The sequence below is a fragment of the Rhamphochromis sp. 'chilingali' genome (assembly GCF_963969265.1).
Source record: "Rhamphochromis sp. 'chilingali' genome assembly, chromosome: 7".
Lineage (NCBI taxonomy): Eukaryota > Metazoa > Chordata > Actinopteri > Cichliformes > Cichlidae > Rhamphochromis > Rhamphochromis sp. 'chilingali'.
In genome coordinates, this window is record NC_137934.1 from 24,717,271 (window position 1) to 24,737,984 (window position 20,714).

At 42.7% G+C, this 20,714-nt stretch overlaps 1 protein-coding gene across 6 annotated transcripts in view; it reads left to right on the forward strand.

Moving 5' to 3' along the window:
• The window catches only part of LOC308399684 (filamin-C-like), a 61,701-nt gene that overhangs the window by 31,598 nt on the left and 9,389 nt on the right, over window positions 1-20,714 (forward strand). For 4 of the 6 annotated variants that reach the window (XM_080887053.1, XM_080887049.1, XM_080887054.1 and 1 more), the window contains 17 exons: window positions 421-683; window positions 1,043-1,640; window positions 3,099-3,272; window positions 4,169-4,331; window positions 4,432-4,592; window positions 4,704-4,871; window positions 5,114-5,237; window positions 5,317-5,473; window positions 7,417-7,606; window positions 7,692-7,715; window positions 8,852-9,099; window positions 10,125-10,217; window positions 11,126-11,225; window positions 16,534-16,674; window positions 16,834-16,962; window positions 17,152-17,325; window positions 19,445-19,606. In XM_080887053.1, coding sequence (XP_080743179.1) covers window positions 421-683; window positions 1,043-1,640; window positions 3,099-3,272; window positions 4,169-4,331; window positions 4,432-4,592; window positions 4,704-4,871; window positions 5,114-5,237; window positions 5,317-5,473; window positions 7,417-7,606; window positions 7,692-7,715; window positions 8,852-9,099; window positions 10,125-10,217; window positions 11,126-11,225; window positions 16,534-16,674; window positions 16,834-16,962; window positions 17,152-17,325; window positions 19,445-19,606 — 3,069 coding nt within the window. The remainder of the gene's footprint in view (window positions 1-420; window positions 684-1,042; window positions 1,641-3,098; window positions 3,273-4,168; window positions 4,332-4,431; window positions 4,593-4,703; window positions 4,872-5,113; window positions 5,238-5,316; window positions 5,474-7,416; window positions 7,607-7,691; window positions 7,716-8,851; window positions 9,100-10,124; window positions 10,218-11,125; window positions 11,226-16,533; window positions 16,675-16,833; window positions 16,963-17,151; window positions 17,326-19,444; window positions 19,607-20,714) is intronic. The other 2 variants (XM_080887050.1, XM_080887052.1) reach the window with 1 other exon arrangement.

Below are 20,714 nucleotides of genomic sequence, written 5' to 3' on the forward strand. Positions count from 1 at the left end.
CTTAATGTGCAGCCGAACACACGCCAGCATTTCCAAAAATAATAGCTTTTCATCTTTATGTCTAAAGCTGCGTCCACACAGGAAAAAATTCACATGGTGACAGGAAAATCAATGACATTCAATGATGTCACGCGTGACATAAACGTTTCTCAACTTTAAGGAGAGCAATTAAAGTGATTGCTACTTAGCTCAGGATACTGGTGAATGACATATGACTGGCTAGTAAATACATTAGAATGTTACCTAGGTAACTGGAGCCTGGTAGCGACCAACCATCAGGTTGAAAGCGATGCACGGTGAGTGAATTGTCCTCTGTGTGGGTACAGCTTAAAAAGATGTTCAGACTTCACTGTTATCAACATCCTAAACCCCAAACCCCTGTTCCTGCTGACCATCCTGCTGTTTCTGTGCACTAATCAGAAGTAGACGTTGGGAAGGATCAGGAGTTCTCCATCTGTACTCAAGGTGCTGGAGGTCAGGGCAAACTAGACGTGAAGATCACCTCCCCTTCTCGTCGACCAATCCCCTGCAAGGTAGAGTCGGGCACAGCCAATGAGGTTCATACAGTGAAGTACATTCCTCCTGAGGAAGGACCATACAGAGTGGACATCAGCTACGATGGGAACCCTGTCCCAGGAAGTCCATTCACTGTGGAGGGCATCATGCCCCCTGATCCTTCAAAGGTGAGTTAAGATCACAACAACCCACACTGATAGAATTTTAATATTTGTCAGAATAAGTAAAGACATGTGGTTATCCTAATTGGGCTTTCATCGAGTCAGCAAAGATGCACAGAAAAAAGTATCAGACACCAACTAGGAAGGATCAGAAAGGTACTTAGTACTTAGTTGAGAAATCCTTGTGTAAATCTTTACTTGTGTGAATGTTTTTCAGGCCTACCAGTTTAGTAATCCATGGATGTTCAGTCAATCATCTGTGCTGATTCTGGTGCAAACCTCAGACTTAAAGCTAATGTCTTCTGCTAACCAGCATTAATAAGTATTCCTTGTGTCTCTTCTGGTTTTTTTCATTTACTTTCCAGGTGCGAGCCTACGGTCCAGGCCTTCAGGGTGGTGTGGTAGGCAAACCAGCCCCCTTTGCCATTGACACAAAGGGTGCTGGTACTGGTGGTCTGGGTCTGACAGTGGAGGGGCCGTGTGAGGCCAAGATTGAATGCCAGGACAATGGTGATGGATCCTGCTCTGTGTCCTACCTGCCGACTGAGCCTGGTGAATACGCCATCAACATCCTGTTTGCAGACCAGCACATCCCCGGTTCCCCCTTCAAGGCTGTGGTCCAGTCAGTGTTTGACCCCAGCAAGGTGACAGCCAGCGGCCCCGGGCTGGAGCAAGGCAAGGTCAACGAGGCTGGAACCTTCACGGTGGACTGCTCCAAAGCCGGAGAGGATGAGCTCACCATCGAGATCATCTCTGACTCTGGGGCCAAAGCTGAAGTTCACATTCAGAACAACAGTGATGGGACCTACTCCATCACATATATACCCCAGTGCCACGGCATGTACACCATCACCATTAAATATGGAGGACACATGGTGCCAAAGTTCCCCATTCGCTTGCAGGTGGACCCAGCTGTTGACACCAGCGGAGTGAAGGTCTATGGACCAGGAGTGGAACCCAGAGGTGAGCACTTAAAGATGTTTTAATGCCCAGTTAAAAGAAGGATGTCTGAGGTTTGTATACTTTAATCAAACACAAATGTAAAACAATACCTGGTCATCAAATTTGCTCATCGATTTTGTGCTCTAAACACGACAGAAAACTCAGTAGATTTTGCACACGTGTGAGAAGCTGTGAAAATGTACTGATTTTTATTAGCTGTAAACATGCAGGGGTGCAAAATGCTTCCACAAAACCCCCTGCAAAATTTTAGTGACGTAATGCCACTGCCATGTATGTGTATAAAATATGATACATGCACCTGATATAAAAACATGTCCAGAAACGCCCCTGACCCTAACAGGACGTCTGCCACTAAAGATGCAGGGGTTTTGGCTCCTCTATGTTATGGGGTACACATTACCTTCTATTTTCCTTAATAAACCATAGGGGAGCCTTTAACTTGTTTTCAGCCCTAATTAGCCTATCCGTCTCAGTGGTTAGAGTTTCCAAACTCTCTGCTGTTCTGAGGTCTGTTTTTACGACGACAGGACTGTTTCCAGTGTGATCTGGTTTAGGCTCAGCTCTCTGTGGTTGGTTCATTGGCCTCCTGGACGCCACCAGACTCCATTATCACAGTTAATAAACTCCCAACAGCACATTTAGTTTGTATGTTGTTCTTTTTTTAATTATTACGTTTTTCTTTCCGTATTTCGATTGCAGTCTTTATTAAATTGAGATTAAAGTAAAACCAATAAAAGAGCACTGAAGTCATAAAGTCTTATAATGAGAACAAATGGGAGAAGTTGCTGAATGCTCACGTTACTAATTTAATCAATAAACAAAGAGCAAAGAAGAAATGAGTGCTTGTTGCATTACTCTGATGGATTTATCCTGAAACAACCTTTGGTCCTGATCTAAGTCATGCTGTGAAAGTTAAAATATGAGGCTGGAAAGTGATAGAACGTCATACCTCTAACAGAGCCACGGCATCCAAAATGAACTTGTTGTTCTATTCAATCAGACCTGAAAGCAGCGACTGAGAAAGAGTTTGCTGAGCTCAGAGACTTTTATCCAATCAGACTTCACTGGAGTCGCCCCCTGCTGGAAATGACAGAAAATGCAGCACTAGAAGCTAAAGTCCATCTTTTGTAATAACTATGATCTGTGTTAATGATACACGTTTTCTATCATGTTTGGGTTTTTTTTTCATTTATGTGACTGGAACCAAAAACATAAATTAAGTGATTAATATGGCTGATTGTTTGTAAACTGAACATGAATTCTGTAGCACTTTAAATAATCTGTTCAGTATGACTGTATTCAGTGAAATATTTCAAATATTTTACTGTCTTTGGATATGATTAAAAGTGATGAGTCCTTCTCTGCATCTTGGTAAAAAATGGGATGTTATATTTCATGGAGACATTGACTAACTTTCTTCTCTACTTTTTTGCCTTCGTGCTGCTTTCCTCTCCGCAGGCATCCTGAGGGAAGTAACCACTCATTTCATCGTGGACGCTCGAGCTCACTACAAGAGCGGTGGCAGCCATATCAAAACCTCGATCTCAAATCCGTCAGGCGCCAACACAGACGCCTACGTCACCGACAAGGGAGATGGGACATACAAAGTCGAGTACACACCGTATGAGGACGGTAAGCCTGAGACCTGTGTGTTGTTTGTGAGCCTGGCTGCAGATCGTCAGCAAAGACAGAGGACGGGCAAGACGACGGTTTGCTGCTGGTTTGTGGGTGTTTTTCCACTGCAACACCTCCTAATTGTGAAATAAAATTCCATTTGGCTTTCATAAGGCTTGTTTTCCCTCGCCAGCCATGAAGGACTGTTGGCTGAACTGTGGTCAGTCTGTGTACAGAGGGGTTAGCAGCAATCAACATCCAGGGCATAATTACCATTCCAGAGCAAATATATCTGATTTAATATTTAAGTGCCTGAAGCTCAGACAAATATCTGCTGCTCAAAGCTTAACCCTGCATGTGCTACTGTTATAGTCAGTTATAGTAATGTACTGAACATCAGTTACAATGATTGGATTCTGGTCCTTTAACCTCTCAGTGAGGAGCGGGTTTGGACCAAGGGTATTTATAGCTGCAGTCTGTCGGCGCTCAGCAGATGGTTTTCCACTGATAGTGAAGTGTGACGTGTTAGAGTCCATTGCATTGTGGGAAAGAAATACTCAGTCAGACTGGAATTTTAATGGAAGGTGATTCTTTGTCTGGTTTACTCCCACTCTGCCTGAGAGGTTGCTGGTTAAAAACTGAACCGTGGGGTAAAAAAATGAGTGACCATTAAATGTTTGGGTTACTTTGAAACAACACACTCAACAGCTGAAGACGGATAAATAAATAAATGTGTAAAGCATTTAATTTGTATTTCTTCGTATACAAGTTTAAGAGAACAAACAAATTACAGAGCAATGAGGAGGTTACTCAGTGACATCTACACACCGGATCACTGCAGAATGGTTTCACCCACATTATCTTGACTCTATCCATTAAAATACTCACTTTTACTGGACTCTTGTTTGCTGAAGGTTTACATCTGATTGAAGTTCTTTTGGATGACATCTCGGTGCCAAAGAGTCCGTTCAGGGTGTCCGTGAGCGAGGGTTGTGATCCCAGTCGAGTCCGAGCCTACGGTCCAGGTTTGGAGGAAGGACTGGTGAACAAACCAAACCGATTCACTGTTGAGACCAGGTATCGTCACTCTGTTTTTAAATCCAGAATAGATTTTGTAGCATCCATAGATCTCTGTTTAAACATCCTAAACTTCCTTTTTGTTTCATGCGTGCCTCAGAGGTGCTGGCACTGGGGGACTTGGCCTGGCCATTGAGGGTCCATCAGAGGCAAAAATGTCATGTAAGGACAACAAAGATGGCAGCTGCAGTGTGGAGTATATCCCCTTCACACCTGGAGAATATGACGTCAATATCACCTTTGGAGGCTTACCGATCCCAGGTGAAGGTCACTTAACCCTGTAGGGTGTGGTTTGGATATAACTGACTCTGCGCTTTTCTAAGGTAAAGATATCTGCAATCAAGAGCGTCTATTACGTCACTTGTCTTTCAGGGAGTCCATTCCGGGTCCCAGTGCGAGAGCTGGTTGATCCCAGTATGGTGAGGTGTTCAGGTCCTGGCCTTGGAAGTGGAGTCCGGGCTCATGTTCCTCAGACTTTTACTGTAGACAGCAGCAAGGCAGGGGTGGCTCCCCTGTCAGTTCAGCTATATGGACCAACAGGTAAGATTACAAAGACTTATTAACCTCATAACATTGCCCAGGCCATTGGTAACCAGGAAAGCTGTTCCAAAAAAGCTGCACCTGCCTTACCTTATACCCGTGGGACTTCCAGTCAGACCAACTCATTATCAAGCTGGAGTTAAATCTTTCTTTAGTAGTATTGTCATGAAACTCTCCCATTAGCTTTAATCACCTGATATCACCTCATTGTGGCCTTGCCCTGTGCTCTGGTTTGTCTTCAGGTGTAGCTGAGCCACTCAACATCACAGATAATGGTGATGGCACTCACACGGTCAACTATACTCCTGCCAACGATGGCCCATATACGGTGTGCGTAAAGTATGCCGACCAGGAAGTGCCCCGGAGGTTGGTATTGAAGAGAAGTGTGTACAAGACAGTTCTGGTCCTTCAGGTTCAGATTTAACCTTTCTAACTGTCTCTTCAGTCCTTTTAAAATCAAGACGTTACCGGCTCATGATGCTAGCAAAGTTCGAGCCAGTGGTCCCGGTCTGAATGCATCTGGGGTTCCAGCCAGCTTGCCAGTGGAGTTCACCATTGATGCCAGAGATGCTGGAGAAGGACTGCTCACCGTCCAGATTCTGGTGAGTCTCCTGTCCTGAAATCATCATTGTGCTGCCCAGTCAGTGTTTGGCAGGGAGGTGTCTGTCGTGTCTTGTTGCTCTTCTGTGACCTGTTTCTGACTCACCCCGATTCAAACGCAGACCGGCGGGCTTGTTGCTGTCACTGCAGGGTCCAGACGGCTGCAGTCGCGAGGCTTCATTGTTTGTGGAAGACTGGGGCAGGAGGGTGTGGGAGACTCACATAGTAAAGAAAACCATCCCCTTCAGTATTCTTAGGAGAGGCTCTGTAAGCCCTGCACTCTCTCCCTTCACCTCCTTCCCCCTTTACCTGTCTCTTGTCCCCCCGCCCAACCCACCTGTTCTCCCCCGCTGACTGCCTCCTCATTGTGTAGCCTTTGGCTGTTTTCACCGCTCTTATATTCTGCATAAGATCTAAAGTGTGAATATTCCTGTGACGCTAATAACATCCATGAAACTCATTATTAGTTTCATGGATGTTATTAAAAACGGAGACTCAAAGAAAGAATAGCTGCACGTGGTTAAGCTCTTATAATCAACTCCTTAATATGGAATCTTATCTGTTAGTTACACTTAAATGGAAATCTTATAATGGAAGAACTGTAAGGATAAAATAAGAGTGAGAGAACAAATTTCAGCCCTTTCCCTTAGCAGTTCACATCTGACCTGGCAGATGGTAGGATGTTAGGTAAATGCTCTTAGTTAAAGCCTTTTAAATGAAGCTCATAGTTTCCTGTGTTAGAGTCCAAGTACTTGAAATATCACTTTCAATGTTCATCAAATCAACAACAGATTCAAAAAGATTATCTGCTGGAACGTTAGAAGCAAATTTTCATTGGCAGCACTTTGCTTGGCTTCCACCCCTCTGTGGTCTGCACGTGCACTGACTCCATTCAGTTTGTTTAACGAGTTAACAGACATATTTGATTTTGAGTTGTTAACTAACCAGAGTTTTTGGTAAACCTGCTTCCATTCAATGATCCATCCATCCACTTGTCTGACCTGTCATTGCTGCAGTGAATAGTTAGATCCTGTGAGAACACTTGTGGACGTGACAAGCCCACTGCTCTCAAACCATCAGCGGCCATCAGGTCTACGATAGTGTTCATAATGCGGTAGCTGTTAATCTTTCTGATACACACTTTAGTTTTTCACATGGATATAAGCTGTAGATGCCTGCTTCCACACACCAGGGGGCGCTGCTGCACAGGGAGGTTAAATCAGATTTTTTTATTTTTTTTTATTTTTTTTACGCCTGTTTTTACATTCAACTGCTCATCACTGACACAGTGAAAAGTTTTAGATCCAGAAGTCTGAATTTCATGTTGGTTGTTTGATCTCTAACATATTTGTTTATCCAGAAAATCTGTTTTGTCCTCTTCTTCTGTGCAAGATACAGAAACCGGGTATTACCAATACTGCAATGAGAAGTATATTCTACTTTGTACAAAAGCAGGGGCAGGATGAGCAGTGCCAGAGCCCTACAGAATGACCTGCAGCAGGCTACTGGTGTGAATGTCTCCGACCAAACAATCCATTGATTGCATTTATGTATCACAAAGATTCCTAAAAATCATCAAAAGAAGTTGGAAATTATCATTAGAGACCAAAACAGTTTCTGTATCAGGTTGTAAAAATGTTTATTTCTAATGTAAGGTTTTAACTGATGCACTGCTGAAGCCTCTGCTGGACATCAGAGGAACTGCAGGTTTGTAGCTTCCACCCAGCAGTTCAGTTTGTTTGTGTCCACACATGAAGAAATGAGCCTCAGTCTGGTGACCAAGAAGATCTCTGATCTCCGTAAAATAAAATTAATTTGACTTCATATTACTTTTCCCTTTTCTTACTATTGATGGCAGATGGTAGGAGACCAGTGATGGGCAATGGGACCTATTTATGTTTTCTGTACCCCAAACATGACTAACTTCTTGTCTGTACGCTTCCAGGATCCAGAGGGAAAACCCAAGAAGGCAACCATTCGAGACAACAGAGATGGGACTTACACAGTGTCCTACGTGCCGGACATGGCGGGCCGCTACACCATCACCATCAAATACGGAGGAGATGAGATCCCGTACTCACCTTACCGGATCCACGCCCTGCCCACCGGAGACGCCAGCAAGTGTCTGGTCACAGGTTAGGCTCCACCCATCAGCACTGAAACTTAAACTTTATCATTGGAAGCTTAGCAGCATCACTGATTGTAGTTGTTTTCCTACAGTGTCGATTGGAGGACACGGACTCGGTGAGTGGCCTCAACTTTCTTAGACTCACTGAACGCCAACAGATAAACAGCATTACAGTTTTGCATAAAAAAGCAGCTGCTTAACTAACCAACCAGCAACTACACATATATACTGAACGGTGGATATTTAAAATGGACACTGATTCATTGAGTTTAATGTTTTCTCAAATTTTGGTTCTGCATTGTGACTGGAATCCAGCTCTGTGTGTGTGTGTGTGTGGGGGGGGTTAGTTTGCTTTAAAAGGTAGGATACCATTCCTAGTAGTAAAGGTCACCTCAGAAGTTATTATTATTATTATTATTAATAGTAAGAATATAAAATTAGCTGGAAGCTGTTATATATGGAAGGAACTGAATAAAATAAGATGCTAAATATGCAGTGATTTCTGTTCTCAGAGGCCAGAAGATGGGCTGGGAGTTTCTCTGAGCTTTCAGAATGAGTGATGGGAAATGTCATTCGCTAAGCAATGGCTAAACTAAATCCCAGTACGCGCTGGGAACTGGACATCTGTCAGTGCAGCTTGAAGCTACTTAAAGATGTTTTGGTGTGTAGGGTGGAGAATTAAAAATGCTTGGAGGTCACTGGATAAACTCCAGTGGACTCCAGATGAGACCGAAACTATCTGTGGCATTTCTGCACTCATTTCCTGTCATCTATATTTGACATATGTGTAACTACCCACAATTACTGTCACTGTATTTGTCCAGTCAGTCTGTCTGGAAAACAGAAGGAAATCCAAGATTTATTATAAGTATGTTTTGCACTTTAAACCCACCCAAACAAATTCAAACACACTCAGTGCAAACTGAAATAAATGACAAAGACTTTAATTTATTGTTTTATTTAAGGGTTTCTATTGTGCAATAAACATATTGATAATAAACACAATAGAGATTAACAACCCACTCTAACAGCTCATTGAGCAGCACTCACTCTGAGGCTGGGTACACCACCGTTATCAGAACCTTTTTCTTATAATCACTGCTCACGATCACTCTTAAAGCTTCCCCTAATCAACTCAGCATCAATCTAAACATTTAACCTCCCTGGTATTAGTGTGTGCTTTCTTTCATTAACATTAATCACTTCAGAAATCACTGCTTTGACTCTGTTGGTTCCACAAATGTCTTGTCAGGTTCAGGAATTGGACCAACCATCCAGATCGGAGAGGAAACAGTCATCACCGTGGATGCAAAGGCTGCAGGGAAAGGTAAAGTCACCTGTAAGGTGTCAACGCCGGACGGAGCGGAGTTGGATGTGGATGTAGTGGAGAACGCAGATGGGACATTTGATATTTATTACACGGCTCCAGAGCCAGGGAAGTACGTCATCACCATCCGCTTCGGAGGGGAACACATTCCTAACAGCCCCTTCCATGTCGTGGTGAGTCACCACCCTGAAAACACCATGATTTGGGCTTAGCTGATTTCAGTTTGGGACTGAGTTGGAGTCAAGTGGTCAGGTTAGCTTTGTTTTGCTTTGACTTTCTGGCCTGTTATTGTTGGTTTTATGGGGATGGATTTGGGATAGTTTAGGTTGAGGTTAGTTTAGGTTGGGTTAGGATTTTTTTTTTTTCTTGGTTCAGAGTGGTTTTGTTTGGGATTTGTTGGCATGAGTTTGGTTTGGCTTTGGTCTGGTTTTTGTTTAGGGTTACATAGTTAGGTTTGATTTGGGATGGTTTGAACTGGTTTGGGGCAGTTTGGTGTTTGTTGGGGTTGGTTTTGGGATAGTTTAAGTTGGGGTTTTTGGATTGGGTTTTGTTTGGTTTGAAGGTCAGTCCTTCCAAGGCTTCTTCATGTAAATACCAAAGTAGTTTTACGCCTCCAACTATCTCAACCCATCTGAATCTATCAGATTTGGAGCCACTGGAGATCGATTAGCTAATGGCTCATTTATTTAACACTCTGTATAACTGCATGTCTTTCACAACTGATCTTGGGATTTTTTTCATGAATATTAGTTGTCACTATGAAAAAACAAATATTTAAATTATTTAGTTGACCCCCAAACAAAACAAACTCTTTGAATAAAACTGTGAAACTGTGAATTCTTCACAGCATTGACACGATGGAGAAATCTCCAGTTTAAGGAAAATAAATGTATTATTATTTATTATTTTGTTCATCTTTTTGTTTTCTTTTATTTTTGTGGCTGTTTTTGTATTTTTTTGTATCTTATGTATGTATTTGTTTTATGTCTCATTTTTGATTTGATTTTAAGTTGCAGTCTATTTTATCCTTAATTTTTCTTTGACTATTTGTTTTATTTTTGTTTATTTATTGTATTGTTCCATATTTTAATTATGTTTCAGATTTATTTCCTGAAACTGTGGAAAATTGCTGCGCTTTTCGGTGTGTTTGTTTCTGGTTTGCTTGTGTTTGTAATGGCTGCACCTTGTTCCTCGTCAGGCAAGTGATACCATCCCAATAATAGAGGAACCATGTGACAAGCTTCAGTTACAGCAGCCCTACTCTCCCTATGCGGCCTTCTCCCCTCAATGGGTATCATCATTACCTCCACACCTGCTGTTTATCTGCCGCTGCGTCTCCTCTTCATAAAAACTGTCATCTGTTCCTCGCTTTGCCCTCCATCACTGCAGCGTTTCCTGTCCCACAGTCGATACCGACCCACATTCACTTATTGATTGATCTCTGGCTCAGCATGAGGCTGCATGTTTAATCTGCATGATCATCATCTCCTGCTGGGAGGGCAGCTGGGGGCTACTCTTATTAACACTACCCTCTGATTTTTACCCTCTGACTGGCTGATATCAGAGACAATTCAGCATGTCAACTTTTCTTCAACATCTGGAGAGCAGCTGATCCAGATGTTCTGACAATGTGATGATTTTAGAGAAATAGTTTCAAGACAGATTTGATCTGTTTTGTATTATTTCAGAGAATTGTGTATTTTCTTAAAATTATAATTTATTTTATTTTTATACTTTTATAATTTTTTCATATTATTTTTAGTATGACATTATTTTAAATTTTAAATTTTGTTTTATTGCTTTACTCTATTTTTCATTAAATGTATTTAATTATAATTTTTTGGTAATTTTATGGTTTCGTTATAGTTTTCAGAGCTGTTGTCTCTATTTCATTTTGCTTCTTTATATCAAAATGCTTAGATAGGTTAATATTTCTTATATTAACCTATATAATATTATTTTCTTATTATCTCAGAGACTGTGCAGCAGTCATTTGTTCCAGTTCAGTTCTGATCGTTAGAAGCTCCCTTCCTTTCCCCGCTCTTAAACCAGTGTTACCTAAACTGGACCAGTCAGATGTCTCTGTCAGCCTCTCTGCAGCCCTGCTGTGCTTCCTCTGCCTCTCCCCTCTCTCTGGATGAAATCCCAGAGTTCCTAGTATGATGCCACTAACGCCCCTCCCCTCTTGCTCTGGTTCAGGCTACCGATGATCCCGTCAGCCCTGTGGATGGGCTGGAGCCGATGCTGCGTCCCTTCAGTCTGGTCATTCCCTTTACGGTGCAGAAAGGAGAGATCACAGGTAGGGCATCTTTATTTCTAATGGTAGTGTTTATGCAGTTTGTGTTAATTTTGTTTTGTTTTGTGGGCATTTTAGCCATTATTGGACAGAGGCGGTGTAGACCAGGGGTCAGCAACCTTTAACACCCAAAGAGCCATTAGGACGCGATTTCCACGCAAAAGAAAACACTGGGAGCCGCAAATACTTTTTGACATCTAAAATGAAGATAACACTGTATATATTGTTTTTTACCTTTATGCTTTGTGTGAACAACTAAGGTCTATTGCTTGTGAAATCCATGAAGTGCTACAGAGAAAATTACATTTCAATTTCAAAATTACAATTACATTTAGCAAACAAAAACTGTTGTGAGCCGCCACCCTTATATCGCCTTTGGGCTTTTGGAGCCTTGACCTGACTTTTAAAAAGTAATTGGGAAAAAAGCACTATGCTGCTAAAAAAAAAATGAAAACTAGATATTTGCAAAATTCTGCCTAAATATGTATTTTACCTGGTTAATGTGTGTGGCGGGGCGTGGTCTGCAGCGCCGCTGCAGGGGAGGCGGACGCACCTGAGCGGCACCCGCAATCACGCCTCGCCGCCTTAACGTCTGTGCTATCTATGCTGTTGTGTTGGTGTGTGTCGGGCTGTGAACTGAAAAGCTACAGCCGGCTGTATGCGTACAGCAACCGTGTGTGAAAAGTGGTAGATGCTGAAAAGCATGTTCATGGAAACATCGTTGGTCTGCCGTGGTATGTTTACAATGGAACTTCTGCTCCTGAACCTCTGCGCACTGTTACGTTATTTGAGGTTATGGATGTTATTTGACTGGAGGCATAACTCACAGACACAAGAGACGCGCCATTACTCCAATGAGTGTCCTTTATTATTTTTCATCCCCCCCTACAACAACAACCCAGCAGAAACGTTCCTACCACTTAACATTTACCTGATACTACATCCCCCCTACTAAATAGGATGTGATGCTGGAATACAACCAAGAAAACAGATTAGACCCGCACGCTTTAAAGTATACTATTACTATGTCCTTGTGCTTTATCTGGTAACAGCTTGTTTACTGAACTCGCTTGGTTTCAAACCAGACTACTCAGAATGTCCAAAAATAAACTCTCAAAGTATACAACTCTGAACACTAAGCATAAGTGCACATTTCTGAACTATTCAGTGCAGCTACAAACAACATGTTTAAACAGTGCAACCATTTGCTTTATTTCTCATTGTCTCTATGAGGGATGGGGTAGACTACCCAGCCCTCAGCCTGAGTGTGGGGATTATTCTGCCCCATTGCTCACTCAGTTCCAAGCCCTATGAGCAAACATAGTCTTTTAGGTATGCTGGAGGCCTCCTAGACCTGGGTTGGATTTGACTCCCAGCTTCAGGAGTCTGCTGGCTGGCCCCCTGTGAGATAGTGTCTGGAACCGACACAATCTGTGCAGCTGGAACAGAGTTCTCAGGTGAAGCCTCTGGTGGATCGCCAGAAATCTCCGGTGCCCCAGGTGTCCATGTAAGATGGTAACGGTTTCTTCTCAGCGTGCCCTTTGCTGTCTCGATGATGTAGGACCTCGGTGAGCCTGCCATGGACACGACTGTCCCTCTAGTATCCATGTCTGAGACCCACACTTTGTCTCCAGGATTGAGCTGTAGCATATCATGTGCTCTGTGTCTGCGGTTGTAGTTTTGTCTTTGTTTTTGTCTGTACGATTGTTCTATAGCTTTGAGCTTGTCTGTGTCCGTACCTCTTGGATTTAGCTGTGATGGGATGACAGGAATAGTTGTCCTTATCCTTCTACCCATGAGAAGCTCTGTTGGGCTGTAGCCATTTGCCAATGGAGTGGCCCGGTATGCCATAAGGGCGAGATAGGGATCGCCAGACTTTTTAAGAAGACTTTTGATGGTCCTGACTGCCCTCTCGGCCTCCCCATTGCTCTGAGGGAAGTGGGGACTGGATGTCTCATGGCTAAAACCCCATTCTTGTGCAAATCTTTTGAAGGAATCAGACGAGAACTGAGGTCCATTATCAGAGCGAACCCGCTCTGGTATGCCATGACGTGCAAAGATTGATTTACAGTGCTCGATCACTGCCTCTGATGTTGTAGATGTCAGTTTGGCAACTTCGAAGAATCTGGAAAAGTAATCCACAATGACCAGGTACTGTTTATTCTCTATCTGGAACAGATCAGTTCCAACCATGGCCCACGGTCTTTGTGGGAACTCGGTAGGTAGCATGATTTCTTTGTGGTTAGTTCGCTCACGGCAGCAAGTGTCACAGGTCCCAATCACTTTTATCAGCTCACTGCTCAGGCCTGGCCACCAAACAGATTGTTTAGCTCTCTCTCTGCATTTCGTTATTCCCAGGTGTCTCTCATGTAGTTTAGACAGAATGTCTGCTCTGAGTGATGTGGGAATCACTATTCTGCTCCCATAAAGAAGCAAACCATTGTGGACTGTGAGGTCACCTGAAAATGGCAGATAAGGCTGGAAAACCCTTTCGATGGAGTACTTATCTGGCCATCCTTCCACACAGAACTTCTTCAGCTGGCTTAGAATGCTGTCATTGTCCTGATGTGTCTGGATTTCTCTGAGTCGTGGCTCTGTGGCTGGCAGGCTTGCTATGACGGACTCCACATACAAGTTGATTTCTTCCTCCGGCAAACCTTCAGTTGTGTCACATACAGGAGCTCTGGACAGTACATCTGCTGTTGCAATGTAGCTGCCATCACCAGTGTGTGTGTGAGTGGGTGGATGACTGGATGTGTAAAGTGCTTTGGGGTCCTTAGGGACGAGTAAAGCGCTATATAAATACAGGCCATTTACCATTTACCAGGAACATGAGATATGGTATAAGAGAACCTCATCAATCGCATGCGTAGACGTTGTATACGAGGTGGAAGCTCGTCCAGGCCCTTGGAGCCAAGCAACGAGACCAGAGGTTTGTGGTCTGTTTCAATGTGGAATGTTTTCCCAATTAGGAACTCTGCAAACCTCTCACAGGCCCATGTTGAAGCGAGGGCCTCCTTCTCAATTTGAGCATATCGCGCTGAGAGCTTTTGAAGCGTATGCTACTGGTTTCCACCCTAGATCGGCGTGCCGCTGGAGAAGCACTGCTCCCAAGCCATACGAAGATGAATCAGCTGATACGCACATTTCAGCATTTGGATCATACAGAGCGAGCCCTGGGGGTGTTGTCAGTTCTTTTTTGATGCCGTCGAAAGCCTGCTGCTGCTGTGGCCCCCATGACCACAGGTTGGACTTCTTCAGTAGATCTCTTAGGGGGCGCGTTTTTTCCGCCAGGTGAGGAAGAAACTTTCCTAGGTGATTCACCATGCCCAGGAAGCGTCTCACCTCACTTATGTTGCTGGGCTCATCCATGGAACTCACGGCATGCACCTTGTCAGGATCTGCGCTAACCCCCGATGCCTCAATGACCTGCCCCAGGAACTTTATCCTGTTCTTGGAGAACTCACACTTGTCGTTCAATGTTACTCCAGCCTCCTGCAGTCGAACCAGTGCTTTTCGAAGTCTCTCATCATGCTCTGCTTGTGACGTCCCCCAGATGAGCACATCATCCATCTGGCAGAGGACTCCTTCTAAGCCCTCAAGAATGCGTGCCATCCGTTTCTGGAAGTGTTCTGGGGCTGATGAGATTCCAAAGCACAGACGATTGTAACAATACCGACCAAAAGGTGTAATAAAGGTCGTGAGCAAAGAAGAGTCCCTGGATAAGGGAATCTGCCAAAATCCTGCATTGGCATCCAGCTTTGAAAACACTTTTGCTCCTGCAAGCTGTCCTAGTGTGTGTTCTACTGAAGGGAGTGGATGCTTCTCTCTCATGACATATTTGTTTAGTTCAGTGAGATCGCTGCATATTCTCACTATGCCTGTGCGCTTAGGAACCACCACCATAGGCGCGCACCAATCAGTGGGCTCCTCCACCTTGGAAATGACACCCTGCTGCTCCATCCTGTTCAGCTCTTCTTTAACCTTTGGTAAGAGTGGAAGGGAGATTCGCCTAGGGGTCGAGAGGGAAAACGGCTGTGCCTCTGGTTTCAGAACAATATTGTACTCCCCCTCCATTTTGCCTAAGCCGCTGAAAAGCTTGGGGAATTCTTGTTTGACAGCGTCAATAGAGTCTAAGCTAATATGATTCACTCTAGCAACCAGCTGTAGTGCCACTGCAGCATGCCCGCTCAGCAGCGGTGTGCATAAACCCTGTACGACATAAATGTCTTCTTTGGTTTTGTGGTTGTTCTTGCTGAGAGTGGCTGTGAACATGCCTTTAACCTTCAGACGTGTTCCTCCTCCTCCATTGTTGCGAGCGCGGACGCCAAGGGGCTGCCAGACATTTATACAGCCGTATTTCACACATGACTATGAAAGGCGGAAGAGGAAGTAGTTCCTCTGAATGTAGACAATCCGAATGTTATAGTTTCTTCCCACTGTGTTCCTGTTAATGATAAACTACAAATTTACTCTAAATTACTAAAATATCGATATTTTAATGTGAGAATCGATTCTAGAACATAAATGATTGGTATCGGAGGAATCGATATTTCAGGATCGATCCGCACATCACTAATAAGAAGTCACTTTCATCTTTACGCAGGACTGTAAGCTATCATCTGTGAGGCGTGAGCAGTGTTTGTTTTTAGCATAGTTCGCGGTGGAGAATAGCTGTTGACATAATGTGGATCCAAAGATCCATAATTTGCCTACCTGGGGTTGAAAGTCTCGATAAATGCAAGGTGTTTCGGCGGGTATGCCGGCTTCAGTGAGTGTGACGCTTATTTTCAGCCATGAAAAATATAATATAATTTTATATTTCAATATCACAATACTCTTCCAATTTAGGACTAAAAGTTAAAAAGAACATAAATAAACATAATTAAAATGCACTTCAGCAAAATATTTAAAAAATATATATATATATTTTCCCAAACCACGCAGAGCCGCACTATAAGGACTAAAGAGCTGCAGGTTGCCGACCCCTGGTGTAGACAGACAGGAAAGCGGGTCAGACTTGAATCTGCTTTCTTCTGTGTGGCCATGCCGCACATGGTCGCCTGCTCATGCTCAGTTGGCACCCCAGTAAATGCTGTTTCTTAGCTTTGACATATCATTCCTAACCAGGTGACTTTGCATCAAAGGATGCACTTGAAGCATTACTAGAGGCTGATAACTTGCATAGTATTTGAATCTAATTTAAAAACTCTAATGAAATTTAACCTTTTGGTTATTGTGATTAGAATGGTTTCAGTCTAAACATGAAATTAGTCAGAATAACTGAACTTGTGTGTGTTTTATCCTCCAGGTGAAGTCCGCATGCCTTCTGGCCGAACGGCCCGACCTCACATCACCGACAACAAGGACGGGACAGTTACTGTGAAGTACTCGCCAACTGAACGAGGCCTCCATGAGATGGACATCAAATACGATGGCAACCACATCCCAGGTGATCCCTCCTCAGTGAATATGTGTTCTGTTTCTGAGGCGCACATTCTTTCGTCTTCAGCAGTGTTATCAGCAGACAGACTGACTTTCAACCTTTAATGTGAAAATCATTAAACATCACATTAACACACAGGTTCTCTGTGTGCTCTCTCTGTTACAGGAAGTCCACTCCAGTTCTATGTTGACGCTATTAACAGTGGTCATGTGACAGCATACGGTCCCGGCCTGAGCCACGGCACCATGAACCGACCAGCTACTTTCACTATAGTTACAGAAGATGCTGGAGAAGGTATCCCTCATATGTACACTAGTAGATATAAGAGCTGTTTAAAGCCTGAGCCCAGTTCTTCTCGGGCACGTAGACGGTGTTTATGACTGTATCTTTTATCTGAAATATGAAATGTGTATTTAATCAGAAGAAGACACCATGTGAAACTGAAGATAAGAAAGGCAGTAAGTGTTCCCACTCTTTCTACAGGAGGTTTGTCTCTGGCAGTTGAAGGTCCATCCAAAGCAGAGATCAGCTGTAAAGACAACAAGGACGGGACATGCACAGTGTCCTACCTGCCCACCGCACCTGGAGACTACAACATCATCGTCAAGTTTGATGACAAACACATCCCTGGCAGCCCCTTCACCGCCAAGATTACTGGTAAAAAATTCTCTCTCCTCGGGAAAGTCGGGCTTTTGTCCAGACAGCTCAGTTTTAAGCAACACTTTTTAAATGATTGTTCATCAAAAAGCAGCTGCAGCACCTATGACGTTGTACATTTTTATGATTTTAACAAAAGATGTAATTTGAATTTAATGTGTAATTTTTCAGAACTACCTCCAAAAATGTAGAAAATCTTCTTTTAAGAAAACTAACATGCTTAGCTTGAATATCTTCACAATCAATACCTTTCAGTACCTTCAAAACACATTAATTATGAAGCACGTGCAGAAAAAGATAGATATTAACTGTGTACTTGGTCACATGTGGATTGCCTTTAGTTGATTTCTATCTCTGTACGCAGACAACACTCTGCTCTATCTTCCTGTGGGACACCAAATATACAAAACCCTTTCCAATCAAAGCAGATATAAATGATCAGATTTTTTTTCAGCTAAATTCAGAAAATAAATTATCCAGCATTTTTATCTTCAGTTATTCAGTCATTTAGTCCTGTAAAAGGTTTCACTTTAACTCTAACAGCTTTAAAGTGTTCTGGAAAGTTTCTTTGTTTTGTCAAACCATGACATGGCATGTGTTCTTCTTTTGGTTGTCTAACTTCTTGTAATTATCCTTCCTTGTCATTATAATATTTCCTAATTACATTATTTAACCTCCTGACCTTCACTGGCTCATTGTTAACCTGTCTATGTCACGATCTGGGGGGCAGATCATCAGGAGATGCAGGATGTGGACCCAAACGCAAGCACTGACAACGGCGTAGCTGTGAGAAAGTTTATTAATAATGAAAGGGGAAAATACAAACCAAAGCAGGGTATCGCAGGGAACTACGCTAACAAAACCTAAACTGGGAAGAGCTACGAAATAATAATACAAGAAATAAAAACCTGTGACTACAAACCTGAAAACATGGAGAGACACCTGGAGAAATACAGACACGCAGACGAACCAGTAACTAACAGAGGGAAACACAAGGCTTAAATAGACAGACGGATAACGAGGGAATGAGACACAGGAGAACACAGCTGGGAGTAATCAGACATGACCAAGGGGAAGCAAAACTCAATACATTGACATAGGACGCAGACTTTCAAAGTAAAACAAGAAACATAACAGACACGGACTTAACTAGGTGAGACAGCAACCATGGAACACAGAAACCAAAAGATTAGAAAAGATAAACAATGACAAAATCAAAGTTCAATAGTAATACAGAAACAAAACACTGGGTCACAGACCCAGGACAGTGACAGTCTCGGTTTTTAATTGTTCCTCCAAGTCTTGGCCATCAAAGAAAAGAAAAAGTATCTATATATGAATTACATCTATATTTACACATAGATTATTCCTGTCTTTCTTCTTTTTTGTGTGGTACGTGTATACAAGTGCTGAGGCAAAGTGGGGGTAATGATGAATATCATGAATCAGTAGAGTGCTGAGCATAGGGTAGGGATTAATCAGCGTGTACATACTTCTTCCTGCTCCATTTTGGACTTGATGATTAAGTGGTTTATTTCATGTCACTGAGATTTTCTTTATTTATTGTATTTTTTTGTGTGCATATGTGTGTGTATGCAGGTATCAGTGTATATGTGTATGTTTGTATATGGTTTTTGTTTTATGTCAGACATAAAAGCTCATCATCATCATAATCAAAAGATTAAAAGATTTTCTGCTTAGGTGGTCCAAACTCTGGCATCGAGCTATGAATGTTGATTTAGTCTGCATTTGGAGAGCACATTCCCCTGCCGAGACACCCCCCTCACCTTTTAAAGTTCCCAAGCTCCTTCTCATCATGCTCCACCTTTCAGTGTAGTTTTTTTAAAATTAGTCATGATAGTTGTTCAGTAAGCAGCACCTGTTACCCACGGTACGTCCATCACATGGCCAATCATTAGCTTAATTTCTGTTTTCAAATTGATGCCAGTTTAGTTTGTTTTAGTTTGTTTATGTCATTGCACGTTGTTTCATTTGTGTCGGTGCTGGCTTGTCTGTGGGTGCTGTAACCTGCATTAAAAGCTGCAGTATGAGTAAAGTTTGGCTGATTGAACTAAGCTGGTTTTCACTATTACTTTGTCGTCTCACATTTGATCTCCAGGTGACGACTCTATGAGAACATCCCAGCTTAACGTTGGCACGGCAACAGATGTTTCCTTAAAAATTATGGAGACGGACCTGAGCAGCCTGACCGCGACGATCAGAGCTCCGTCAGGAAACGAGGAGCCCTGCCTGCTGAAGAGGCTGCCCAACAGACATATCGGTCAGTTTCTATGCTTCAATGCTTCTCAGTCACCCTTTGGCAAAACGTGGACCAAAACCAAACAACATAGAATCTTTATTATTATCCAGATTTCATCAAATATTTGGTTTTCTAAATATTACATTCTTCAAATTATTACCCAGTCAACAAAGCTAGCTGTCCATCACTAATTCATCGGTGATAAAATTACCTTATTGTCCCTAAATAATAATGTCTTTATTAGGACTTGAAAGGGAAAACCTTCAGGTGCTGAAGGTCTGAAGCAGGCCAGATCTGAGACTATTGTTCATGTTTTTGGAGGTGACACAGGTGTGAGGATCAGAATATCGTCACAGTCAGCAGACAAGGCTGGACTGGGACAAAAAATCGGCATTTTGACTAGAGACCGGCCCACCAGGATAAATGTGACGTCATTCAGGGGTAAAACCGCAAAGGATTCTGGGAACTTGTGGCAAGAGGTACTAGCGCACGCAGGCTTTCAATTGAACTCAGTTACACAGCTATAAAAAGAAACCCAAAAAATGGCAAGAAGCTGTTGTATTATTAACTGCAATAGCCGGTCGCATGACAGCCACGGGAAGCCGACGGGTAAAGAGATCTTTTTTTTTTTATCGGATTACGTCGTTGAAGAGAAATTTTTAAGCCATGTTTCCGAAGTAAGAGCCGACGGATGGTCTGGATATACCAAATATAACGTCTCAGAACACTTCAGCTCACATGTTAGTCTGCTCCAAGCATTCCCACAAAGGTCAGAGTTTTGTTGTAGTTAATACGTCATTTTTCTTAACATAATTGGTGATATAGGTTACAAGCAAGTCTGGCGCTGAGCAGAAATTGTTGCGCTATGCTCCTTTATTTATTGTGTTTATTGTGCATAAATAGTGAATTGTCCTGACACAATATTGCGTTTCGCTTCTGTTATTATGGTACATTGACAAAACCATATACTTTTATTCACAGGATAAAACAGTTGTTTTGTATCACTAATTGTCCAGTGCGATTACAGCATACAATATTATTGTCACTGCTACATTTCTGTAATGCTACCAGAAATTATTTCCACTACTAATTAATTACCGTTGAGCTCAAAGGTTATATTAATAAACGG